Here is a 13,167-nt window from a genome sequence, read left to right on the forward strand (position 1 = left end):
CATGCATGTAAGGCAAGCACTCTACCACTGAGCCACCTTCCCAGCCCCCTGAAGTATTTTAATACCAGCAAAGTACAAGGCTTTCTAGTGCCATCTGATTAGTATGGCCCACGGCACTCACAGTGAATAGACAGGATCACTTGGGCCTGTTGGTGTCTCTTACCCATTTGCAATAGGAGCTGTTTTCATTTTTTTCAAAACTATTGATCTGTTTTAACCAAATTATGAATCTTCACAAACTAAACCCATTAAATGTGATACTAAGACCCTGTAATTGCTAATTCACTCAGACATGAAGGGAGAAGCTTGCCTTTTCTATATTCCCTTCATTAAAAGGTCTAGGTGTTCTGTGATAGTCTTGAGGGGCTAAAACAACTAATGCACATCTAAAGGATGAATCCTTGTGAGAAACACTCTTATCAGTATTGACTTTAAAACCATCTCTTTCCCTTCTTAGCACTTTCACCATTTCTTTTAAAAAGTGTTAATTAGGGGACCAGTGTAGGCTCACCTGGTAGAGTGCCTGAGTAACAAGGGTAAGGCACCGAGCTCAAACCTGAGTCCTACCAGCCAAAACAACAACAAAAGTATTGCATAGGGCTAGTGAGTCAAATGCAGCTAGGAGGGTCACTGCTGCTTCTGGAGGTCTCTGTGGTTTGGGCTGTTTTCCACCTCATTTAGAAAAGCTACTTCCTCATCAGTGACTTTATTCAGAATTAGATTTTTGACCTGCCTGTTGCCTTTCTCTTTTCCTCAGGTGATAAGTAGCCATTTGGAATGCTGACCTTTGCCTGTTTACTGAAGAAATAAGTTACCAAGTTCTGAAAGGGCCATGCAATTCTAGCATTCTCTGTATGTGAGACAGTCTCACTGTGGAGCCCAGGCTGACTTTACTCTAAGGATCCTCCTGCCTCAGTTCTCCTCAGTGAAGGATTACAGGCTGATGATGGTCATGAGCATTCTATGCCCTGGCTAGCTAGTGAGTGATAACAGCCTTATAGTTTTCATTTGCACTTTCCTAATGTCTTTTTGGGACAACCATACTTCTAAAAAGAATCTGAAGAGACCAACCAAGCTAAAGTGATTTCCTTTTTATAGGTGAGAGCACCTCCACCTGTTTTGGAAACAGGTGGTTTAAAAAATCCTAACATTGTGGCTTTTATACATGCATCACAGACTAATGTTAATACCTTCTTCTGACTGAGGTATATTGAAATGTCCGGTGTGGTACTTGGAGCTTGAACTTATTAGCTCTGGGAACAGAGGCAGGGGACAGTTTTGGTTTCCTTTGGGTGCTAGCAAAATAAGAAACAACCTGTTTTTCAGTCTGTATGTTTATATTATTTTATTTAAGTTACAAGCTGAGATGAAACAGATTTATAGACCACGGTTAAGACTATGGCTGTGATAGCATCTGACAGCTGCGATTCAAATCACTTCTCTGCAGACCCAGCTCTAACGCTGTGAACCTTCCTGTGCTGGACTGTGTCTGTCTAGACAGGCTGATCATGTTACCTCATGGGATTGTGTAGCTTAAAGTTGATAACTCAAAATGTTACCAGCCATATTAATGACCCAAAGATGGTGCTGTCAGAGAGGAGATGAGCAGGTCCTACAGGGATTTTAAGGCACTTGTTACGGACTTGGAGTCCTATTCTAAACGTAAAAGAGAAACACTTTGGAATCAGAGAGGGCTGTGGCTTGATCGGCGCAGCACTGACTGCCCACTAGAAATCTGGAAGCCTCTTATGCTCAGATGCTCTTCCACTGTGACTTCAGCGGCAGCAGAGGGCATGGTGACTCTAGTTTGCCTCCGATCATGTTACTACGTGGAGTGCTAAACTCCCATCTCCCTCCCTTTGTTAGAGGATCTAACTTGTGAAAATTGAGGGTTTCCAGAAAGCTGTGAGGCTTCCCTCTGTGTGGCCGGACCTCTGCGACCCGTATGAGTGAAGGTTTTATGAGATCACCACAGGTGAGGGTCTTCTTAGCTTTGTTGTAAGGGTCTGAGTCTTTTCTGAAGGATTATTGTGCTGGGAACAAGGTGATACTTTTTATTTGTGTTTGAATTTGGTGCCAGTATTTGCTATAAATTATTGGGGCCTTATAGGATTGTTCTTTGGTCACAGTCTTCTCTCAGATAGAAAAGAACAAAGTTACCAGGATGATTGTATCCATATTTGTCAAGTGCTTCCTGTTTCTATAAAATGTATCTCACCATATTTGAAGGAAGTTCCACCCTCTCTACATTGCTGCTCTACAAAGTGAGTTACCCCAATCTTGTTGAAATGAGGAATAACCAAAACACCTTCTTTATGGTAACCTTTTCTGGTGGAGTGCATGTGTTAGTGTCTGAAACAGATGTATGAAGTATGTGGTGCCTTTAAGTGCTTAGAAGAAAAATGTGAACATTAAGCTTTTTTGATGGGAGGTATAATGAGAGGCAAAGGTTAATGTGCTTCTAGTAGTGTACTCAGAGGAAATTCACTGAGTGAAAGCCTTCATGAAAGGGCAGGCTATGCACAAGTTGGTATCAGCCTTACTCCAAAGAAGAAAAATGCATCCTACTGAAAAACCCTGTTACAGAGTTCACAGTCAGTGAAATAAAGGCCTAAAATATTCCACATAAGATAAAGCTTCCGTTAGACTTAGAAGGTGCTTAAGTAGGAGCTCACCATAAAAATTGAGCATGTTTCTTTGCAGTAAGGGTATCAGACCTGGGGTCTTGATCTTGTTGGGCAAGTAGTCTACCCCCTTAAACCTCACCTCCTCATCTCCTCTCCTACCTTTTTGAAACTTGTCTTTGATGTTGGGTCTCAGACTGCGCAGGCTGGCCTTGAATTCTCAATCTCCCTGCTTTTGCCTCCTGAGTAGCTAGGATTATAAACATGTACCACCATGCTGGGTTTAGCATGTTTTGTTTTTCTTTTTTTAAAGTTTGTTTTATCCTGGGCCAGAAAATATTTTCAAGGAACTGCTCTAAATTTTGCAATTAAGTTAATGAAGGATTAAATTAATAAGTTCCCATGGAAATTTATAGAAACTTTCACTTTTCCAGAAAGAAATTTGTTAGTTTTCAGAAGCTAACAGCAGCTGACACAAACCTACAGCTCATAATCTGATCAATGTGCGGTTACAGTTTTAATAGCTTCTTCTTAGACACACGAACTATATTGAAAACAGAGCTTCAAATGTACATTTTCAACCAAATGTAGATTCAGGAATGTTGACTTCACTTTACACTTTTTATTCTACATGTTTGTCTGTGTTAGTCTTCAAGACTCCAGGAAGAATATCAAGTATGCTTTCTTCGTTTTGCAAGTGTGTTCTGTTATACGCAGTAGGGCTATACAAGGAAGTTCTTTGGAAAGAAGACCTTACAGATTGTTTCTTAACTTGGTCCCATCTCGTGACTGTGTGCCCAAAGAGGAAATGAGATGGCATGCTCAGCGTGTGAGAAATGAGGACTCCTTTCTCCCCCGGCCTCTAGAGCCTGTTCGCTGTGTCTCTGAACACTGTGTGAAGCTGCTAATACTTCTTCTTGGCTAGCCTTAGGAAATGGGGTTCGTGTTGGAGATCAGAAAGCCAGCTGGTGCTTCCTCCCACCGTGCTATAATTCTAGCACATGAGGCTGAGGCAGGAATATCTTGAGTTCAGTCAAAGCCAGTCAGGCTTTGGGTGAGACTGTGTCTCTATATAAATCATGGGCTGGGGCTACAGGTCTGTGGTGGAGTGTTGCCTAGCTAGCATGCACGAGGGCCTGGGTTCAATCCTCAGTACTATCCCAAACTAAAACAGCACGGTAAGGGGTGGACAAAAGAGAAGTCAGCGTCCCAAGTGCTCTTGGTGGTAATGTCTCTTCCTTAGCTATAAGGTACAAAGTTCCTGCTAACTTTTTTCTTTTGATTCTTTTCCATCAACAGTTCTTCATTAAAATATATTCTTGCCCTGGCTTAATAACTTGGGAAACTCAAAATTTACAATTTTCTCTCCCCCTCCTGCTAGGTGCTGGATAGTTTACTAGTCCAGTATGGAGTGGTGGAGAGCTGTGAGCAAGGTACAAGTCTTCTGAATTGCTTTCAATTTTGTAAGAGGAAGGAAGGAAGCAGAAAGAAGACTAACTTTGATTCTCTTTGTTTTTCTCTTTCTCCAGTGAACACTGATTCCGAAACTGCCGTTGTAAATGTAACGTATTCCAGCAAGGACCAAGCTAGACAGTAAGCAGTTTGAATCGTACCTGTTATTCAGCCGATGAAATACAGTAACTTAGATTTTGTGAATTTCTAAAGAAACTTCATTTGGTAAAGTTCGATCCTGCAAATATACCTTTTGTCTCACATTTGAATGTCCAGTAAGAATCTGCATCGGTCTCGGTTTATTCCCTCTTTAGCAGCTCCACAATATCCTTCGTAGATTGATGTAGTATGAAGCTGAACCACAGCCTACTTGCAGAAAGGCCTGAGCCTGGATATTGTTTCCAAACCACATAAATTCCTTTTCCTCCCACATGTGACACATTATTGCTATTCTATTTGAAACTGGTAAGTTGATCATGTGTTAAGCCAACAGGAGTCAAGTGTTCTCTTTTCTCCCTGAATTCTCTAATGATTCTACTAACATTCAAAAGCTGTCAGACATTGAGCCAATGTTGCTTTTAGATTTAGACAGCATAATTAATAAAACTTCACAGGTGAATTTCCGGTAATTTTGTATGCTCCAAATGACCAAATGAATTGGAGAGGAAGAGAGAATGGCAGACAATGTGAGAGAAAGAGAGAGAATGAGGGTCCCACAAACCTGGCCTTTGTTGGCTGCGTTTGGGACATGGGCACAGGAGCGTGACAGAATCCCCAGCAGCACAGCGCCCAGTGAGTGGCAGCTGACTGTGGGAGACCTTAGGCCTTTCTGTGGGAATGGCCAAGGTGCCCCACGCCTCTTCCTGAGCCCTATGGGGAAAAGGTAAAATGAACTTCCCTGTCACCAAAGGCAGTATACACACAGAGGCACTACAAAAGGAAAAAGAGTCCTAGGAAGAAGGTGGCCATTTAGGAGACACATGGAACTTTTATTTTAAAATGAACCATATCTACATGGCTCAAAATTGTGAAAATCGAAAGATGTACATAGTGTGAATCTTTCCAGTGTTGTTCCCCAGTGACCTTGGCTCTGTCAGGTAATCCTGTGGAAGACAAATATGTGCTTCTATTTTTCTTTTATGAAAATGATACTTTGGTAGTGGCTTAGAATATGAATATAGACTATAGATGTGAAGTGATTGTTTTAGTTAATCCCTCATTGGATGTTTAGACTGTCCCAGTCAGAACAGTGTCGTGGGGAATTCCTTTTGCAAATGTCACTTTTGGCACCTGTGTGCATGTGACTACAGGATAAATTCCTGAGGTAGAATTACATTTGTGATTACCCTTTGTAGACTTGAAGTCATTTAAATATCTTTAGCACTGTGAGGTCTTGTTCATACACTCCCAAATAAGCGCTTTATCAATAGAATGAAAGATGAAAGTCATATCCCTTTCTGTTACCCGTGGCTCACACCTGTAATCCTAACTACTCAGGAAGCTGAAATCTGATGATCATGGTTCAAAGCTGGCCTGGGCAGGAAAGTTCATAAGACTCTTATTTCTGGTTAACTACCAAAAAAGCTGGAAGTGGAGCTGTGGCTCAAGTGGTAGAGTACTAGCCTTGAGCATATAAAAATCTCAGAGTCAGAGCCTAGGCTCTGAGTTCAAGCCCTAGGGTTGACATTAAAAAAAGAAGGGAGTCTGAAAAATTTTAACGTTTACAATTTTTTAATTTTCTTTTGGTTGTCCTTTGTTTTAATGAACAAAGGTTGCAAACAGAAGGAAGAATATATGTGAGGTCTTAGACATTATAAAATTGTGGTGTGTTTAATTCATCATCTCTATCATGTAAGAAGATCATCCCGCTTTAAACCATCAGTAGATTGGGAGGTGAACTGATGCTGGGGGAAAAGCAGAGGCTCCATGGTTCTTATATGTTTTATGCTCACTGAAAGATCTTCTTGGATTTTTGACAAGTTGAGTCTTTATAAGATGGAAAAAATGGTAGGATCTGAAAGCTTGTACAAGGCTAGCAAGAAGAAGGCAACAAGGCTTACTTGAACTGGTGAAGTCATGGGAAACACATGTTGAAGACATACCTACATAGCTTTGGCGAGGCAAACTTAATAGAGACAAAGTAATCGATAATGTAGCGTGTAGCTAGTTCCTGGCTCCTCTTAACAATAATCTAAAAAAAATTCCAAGGCATTAATGAATATAAGTACTAATCTTTGGGGGGAGGAGAGGAAAGGGGTCTGCCTAGAAAGGATTGATCTTAACATGACAACAGCTGAATGTGGAGAATTGTGGTTGTAAGAGACTGAGCAGAGTCTTAGTGATACCAAGGAGGTAGAGAAGAAGGTGTTAGGAATTGTGTAATTTTGGTAATTAGGTAACATAGGCAGATAAATTAGGCACTTGAGTTAGGAGAATCATATCCATTTACTCAGTTCTCGTTATACTGAGTACTAATTCTTGGCCACAAGCTGACAAAGGCCACATCCTTGTGCGCAATGATGTTCTTCCTGGGTCCAGAGAGCTCTTGGAAAGGGAACACCTGAATTTAGTTCCTGTCTGAGTCAAGTAGCCTTAAAGAATATTGTCCTCCAGCTAACTGCCACAAATTCCAAGATCAAAGAGAATTTGAACTCCATTAGGACATTTAAAGAAGGATAAAGGGTATTTCTAAAGCATAGAAAACTCAGTTTGGAGCCAGGTACTGGTGGCTGTAATTCTAGCTACACAGGAGGCTGAGATCTGACGATAATGGTTCAGTCAGCCCAGGCAGGAAAGTATGTGAGACTATCTCCAATTAACCATCAGAAACTGGAAATGACGCTGAGATTCAAGTGATAGAACCCCAGTCTTGAGCAAAAGTGCTCAGGGACAGTGCCCAGGGCCTGAGTTCAAGTCCCATAACTGACAAAACAACACAACAACAACAACAAAACTCACCAAAAACTCAGTTTGTGACAGAATTATCAAATGATCTGTTAAGGTTTTCAATACTTTTAAAAGGGATATGGAGTGTGATTTATCATTCTGAGAAGGAAATTCATTTTGAGTCTCACTGGATTAAAGTCTCAGAGAAAATATGGACCTGGAGTCAGGCATATTGACTTAAAAAACTTGAGATTTCAGGTTTTTTCAGGTACAAAACAAAGATTGAAAAGAAACATCTCCACCTATATGGGTACATATAGAAATCCTGGCACTCTCACCCACTAAGTAGTGACCCAGGAAGGCTGATCCCTCTAGGGCTTGCTCCACAGAGCCCTTCAGGCCTGCATGCGCACGTGCTGCCTGAACCAACACGACGTCATTTCTCTATGCTTTCCTTAGCTGGCTACATCAAGCTCAAATCTTCGTCACAAGGGCTATCTTGTTCTTAGTTGAGTAGAGTCTGCTCCTTGGAAGTCTACGTGACTGGGGTAGATCTGGAAAGGTGTGGGTAGAGCTTGGAGGTTTACAGGATACGTTCCAGTGTCCATTTGTTGGGGGTCGCCCCCCTCTGGAGATATCTTAGATTTTGGTTAAGTTCTTGGTCATGGTTCAGCCTCATCTAATGGGGAAATCATTCCTTAGCCCATGAGGCTGTTGAGAGGCACTTAGATGGAGGCATAAGTACCTCCAAAACCACTTTATGAGGCTTGGGAATGCAACTGAGTGATACAACGCCCACTTAGCACATGCAAGGCTGAGGGGGTAGCCGTAAGACAGCCGTATACACCCAGAAGGTGGTGGGAGTGTCAAAGTTAGCAGCCAGTGTGCATTTTCTGGTATTGCTCTGTTATCCTACAGTACCTTGCTCTTCAGGTAATGAGTGGCCACTGGTGCTGAGGAGCAAGAACCTGAGTGAAGTTGTCTCCTCATAGCTCTGTGGAGGATTCCTCAAACACAGCTGCTTCTAAGACAGAATTTTCCATGGTGATTTCTGCCACCTTGTGGCTAAGAAAAACGAAGGCTTCCTAGCACATGTATTGAAAATACATTTTTCTAAGCTTGCTTTGAATCATTAAATTCTTGAATAAAATTAATAGAAACAACAAAAGTTAAAAACTCATTAGGAAGAGATGTTTGTGTTTAGCAGGTGCAGTGGATTGAGAGGCTTAAGCCTCTGCTTACCTACTTCCTCTTCCAGGAATGCTAAGGTAAAGCCCTCAAGGATTGATAATGCTCTCTGGAAGATGATCATGCGTGACAAGGAAATAATCCTGTCCAGTGTGTAGATATTTAGTTCTTATGTTGACTTTTGCTTGATGATCCAATTTTCGATGTGGCTTTCTATGGGATTACAGGAATGTCGGTAGTTGGAAGTGATCAGTGCAGATCTGTTTCTGTCAGTGTAAGGCTCTCTGTCAAGCACAAGTCATTAGGGTTAGAAGTGTTTGAAACAATTTGGCTCATGGCTGTGGGGAGGAAATTCCCATTGAGGTTTCAAAATTGATGTAACTAGATTTATTGTGGAAAAGAACTAGGATCCCCCCACTCAGAAGGCTGAGATAACAGTGTTGCAAGTTCCTTGTAGCCTGGGCTACATAGTAAAACACTATCTCAACAACCAAAACACAACAAAATGAAACAGATGGCTCAAGAAGAAAGATAAGAGAACATCTTGCCATCCAAAGATAACTACTGCTGCATTTTTTTTTTTGCAGGATCCTGAGCACACCTGTTAGATAACCATCCTTGAGTTCTACTGAACTGAGGGTGTATGTTTTGAATAATTATGAGGACAATGTTCGCCTCATATCTTGCCGATACAGTAGGCTATGTGAAGATATTTAAAAAGTTTTCCCATGAACTTAGAAGACCCTCCCGTGTGACAGAACTTATTAAACTCTGAGCACGGGAGGTTTCAGCAGCTTAGTTAGAAGAAAGCCATTGTACTGCAGTTAGCTTCCTCCAGGGCCTTTTCAGTTATTTCCAAACTTGGAGGACTAGACTCTGCTTTGTTAGCTATTTGTCTTACTCCAGAAAGGTTATTTACCCATTTCGTAACATAACCGATTTAACTTGTAGTCAAAATTCTCTTTCTCCTCCTTCCCCCTCTTCTCCTTCCTCTCACTCTCTTCTCCTTCCCTACCTCTCCCTCCCCCTCCTCTCTTTCCTCCTCCTGTCTTCTTCCCTTCTTTCCCCTCTCCCTGTTTTGATGCTATCGGGATTTGAACTTGGAACCTTGTGCTGGCTAGACAATACTCTTCCATTGGAGCCACACCTCCCACCCTCTTTTAGAAGCTAGCATTCCTCAGTTTTATAATAAGGTGTGAAATAGAACTGTCCTTGTCTACATATGTAGTTAGTCTCTTCACTGTGCTCAAGACTTCCCCCCCCCCTTTTTTTATTGTTATTGTGAAAGTGATATACAGAGGGATTCTGTTAACTGAGTCAGGTAAAGAGTACATTTCTTTTTGGATAATGTCACCGCTTTCCTTGCTGTATCCCAGAGTTTCCCTCCCATCCCCCCACAAGCGGTATAGTTCATTTTCTTTTATATTTTCTTTTTATTGTAAAGGGAATGTGCAGAGGGGTTTTAGTTATGTAAGTCAGGCAATGAGTACATTTCCTTTTGAACAGTGTCATTTCTTCCCTTCTGATACCCTCCCCCACAAGGTATATAGTACATTTTCAACATAGTATCACTGCTGCATTTGTTTGCCTTTTGTCTTTCCATTTCTGTGTGGACTCAGGCTTTTTGGGAAAAACATTCTACTTCCAAAAGTTGTTTTGACTTTTTAATTGGTTGAAGTTTTACAACTCCAACTTTCTATAATAAACACATATGAATATTAATAGAATTTCTCAGTTGTTCCCTTTAGAAATAAATTATTTTAGGGCTCTAAATCAATATTTCCTTAAGGAAAAAGATCTCTAGGGGCATGGCTCAAGTGGCAGAGAACTGTCTAGCAAGCACTGCAAAAAAGAAGAGCAGAAGAGCAGAGAACGGTGTGGCAAAATCTGCCATGCAGTCATTGCTGAATAGTATGTGCCTTGTGTAATCAGCCCACTCAGACATAAAATTGTATGGAAACAGCCTGATACTGTATGTGAAGGAAAGCCAAACACAAGGCAATGCATATAATCCCAATTAGACATTTTAATGGTGCCAGTCCTGGAGCTTGAACACAAGGTCTGGGCACTGTACCCGAGCTTTTTTGCTCAAGGCTAGGGCTCTACCACTTGACCCACACAAGCATTTATTTATTTAAAGATAAGAGTCTCACAGATTTTCCTGCTTGGACTGGCTTTGAACCATAATCCTCAGATCTCATACTCCTGAGTAGCTAGGATTATGGCCTGAGCCACCAGTGCCTGGCTCCCAATGAGACTTTGAAAGAAGGTACTGCACATGTCCGTGTGTTTGTAAAATATGGAAAGGACTGGCCCATTGGCAGGGTGTCACAGCAAACAAGGTCTGGCAATGGCCTCAGAGGGTTGTTGGTGACTGAGCAATGTCCCATTCCTTCTGTATTTCTGTGTGGCTTGAGGTCTCTGACAGTAGGTTCATTCATGTGTTAGGAAAGGAGGGCAGGACAGTGAATTGAGGGACATGAGCAGAATTCTGGACCTGAGGATGCCAATGAGCCTTCAGAGCTGCTTGTCTGAGCCCATTGTGATTCCATGGTTTCATTGTCCTGTAGGAGACTAGGAAAGACCATCTTCTCTTATTTCTCTCCTCACCATCTCTATTCCTCTCCCTTTCCCCTTTCCTTTTCCTCTCTCCCATCCTCCCCCTCTCACAACATTCTTCTTTTCCATGGAGAAGTGAACGTAGTTCTTCAAGTAAAGGCACAAACAGGAAAAACACAACTGACACCAGAACACAGAACAGCTGGAGAGCGCATTTTATGCCACTTTTTTTTCTTTTCCTGTGTGGACTGAACTTGGGGCCCTTTGGAACAGAATCTGAGCAAAAATTGGGTGGCCTACGAAAGATGTAGGACTTTGCTTCTTTTCCATTTTGTTATCATTAGGGAGTTAAAAAAAGGGATGTTTTAAGAGTGATTATGTATATTTTTGAAGTCCTGGTTATATACACTAACCTAACTATTGACTTTTCTCCTTTTAAAATATATGGGTATGGGGCTGGGAATACGGCTTAGTGGTAGAATGCTTGCCTAGCATACATGAAGCCCTGGGTTCTATTCCTCAATACCACATACACAAAAAGCCACAAGTGGCTCAAGTAGTAAAGTGATAGCCTTGATCAAAAGAAACTCAGGGACAGTCCCCAGGCCCTGAGTTCAAGCTCTAGCACTGGACAAAATAAATAGGTAAAATACATGGGCATGGTAGAATAAAAAATGAATAAACCTAAAAACATAATAAATAAGATACCAGACATGAGAGAATGAATACTTAGTAAATACATGCATTATATGTATATATACTTATACAGACTCAATGGAATTTAAAAATAGGCAAAATTTCATGTCAAAAGTCTGGGAGAGAGGCAACTACTACAAGGAGGCCCTTGCTGGGTGCTCTGTGGCGTGGATTTAGTGTGTAGGTCTACCTTGCTAAAATTCAGAGATGTTTGCCTAAGATTTGGGTGCTTTTTCATACAACTGTTAATGAAGTCAAAAGATGGGGGTAAAGGGGCCAAATAGATGCCTAATGTATTGGATAGATTAAAAACTAGGCCATGTCCATCCTTCTCTCCTTCTCTTCTCAAGTTTCTTGTTTGTTATCTCCCTGTGTCATTGTGATAATTCAGATCATAAACCCTGAAAAGACTACCATTTTCTAGGGTTAAGCTTGTAATAAAGTATTGAAATTTTACTGAATGATTGACTACCTGAAGTAGTAAGTGCTATTAGTCCCCTATCCATGGTTTAGAGATATTTGTCCACTAGATATGTAAATGTTTTACATATTTGTGTAAGGGGACGAATTAGTATCTTTTCCATCCTGGTTTAGAAACACTGGCTATGACAAGTACTCATTCATTCTTCTCATTTCTAAGCTGATTCGCCTAAGGGCTCAATGGTGAGGCCAACAAGATTTATGTATTTGCTTTTTTTCATTGGTAGGAGGTAGAACCTGTTGCCCCCCCCCTTTTTTTACTAGTGTGAATTTCAAAGGAGAAATAAGGGTGGTTATGGGAATGTGTTTGGGGTGCTTGTTGGAGCTAGCAATTCTGAGTGGGGCAGATGGATGCTTCTTTATGTAAGGATATATCATATCAGCCCGTTTTCCTTCCCGCCCCCTGTGAACTTTCAGAGCCTTAGACAAACTGAATGGATTCCAGTTAGAGAACTTCACCTTGAAAGTTGCCTACATCCCCGATGAAATGGCTGCCCAGCAGAACGCCTCGCAGCAGCTCCGAGGGCGCCGTGGACTTGGGCAGAGGGGTTCATCCCGACAGGGGTCTCCCGGATCAACATCCAAGCAGAAACCCTGTGACTTGCCTCTGCGCCTGCTTGTTCCCACTCAGTTTGTTGGAGCCATTATAGGAAAAGAAGGAGCCACTATCCGGAACATCACCAAACAGACCCAGTCTAAGTGAGTATTACTGAGTGTGGTGGGTGTTATTAGACAGGGTGTGGTTTGTTGTGAAGAAGGTTAGGAGTCCTCTATTACAGTACTTGGGAAGGTTGAGGGGTAAAATCCAAGCTTGAGATTTGATAGCTTAGTGTTCACCTTTGTATAAACCTCAAAGGGAACCTCAAATTTTCACACATGAATGGCAAACAAATGACACCTGATCACCTGTTGGGAAAGGCCCTGGCAGACAAAAGGGCAGCATCTGAGTTGTCCTCTGCCTCTTCCCTCCTCCCTGCCAGCAGTCAGTGCTTGGCAAATCGCTCTGTGGGACTAGTCTGTTTTCTCTGGGGCATCAGGTTAGTCCTGCTTTACTTCAGTAAAGAATTGCTGGTTCTTGGGGGCTGGGAAGGTGGCTCAGTGGTAGAGCACTTGGCCTTGCATGCTCGAGGCCCTGGGTTCGATTCCTCAGCACCACATAAGAAAAAAGCCGGGCCGGGCGCTGGTGGCTCACGCCTGTAATCCTAGCTACTCAGGAGGCTGAGATCTGAGGATCTCGGTTCAAAGCCAACCCGGGCAGGAGAGACCGTGAGACTCCTATCTC

The 13,167-nt window shown here is 42.0% G+C and overlaps 1 protein-coding gene across 2 annotated transcripts in view; it reads left to right on the plus strand.

The window, feature by feature from the left end:
• Igf2bp3 (insulin-like growth factor 2 mRNA binding protein 3) overlaps positions 1–13,167 on the plus strand; it is a 117,612-nt gene that overhangs the window by 73,366 nt on the left and 31,079 nt on the right. The window contains exons 4-6 of one of the 2 annotated variants that reach the window (XM_013024487.1): positions 4,006–4,057; positions 4,154–4,217; positions 12,303–12,584. In XM_013024487.1, the coding sequence (XP_012879941.1) occupies positions 4,006–4,057; positions 4,154–4,217; positions 12,303–12,584 (398 nt within the window). The remainder of the gene's footprint in view (positions 1–4,005; positions 4,058–4,153; positions 4,218–12,302; positions 12,585–13,167) is intronic. The other variant, XM_013024488.1, reaches the window with a different exon arrangement.

The sequence above is a fragment of the Dipodomys ordii genome, unplaced genomic scaffold, assembly GCF_000151885.1.
Source record: "Dipodomys ordii isolate 6190 unplaced genomic scaffold, Dord_2.0 Scaffold76, whole genome shotgun sequence".
Lineage (NCBI taxonomy): Eukaryota > Metazoa > Chordata > Mammalia > Rodentia > Heteromyidae > Dipodomys > Dipodomys ordii.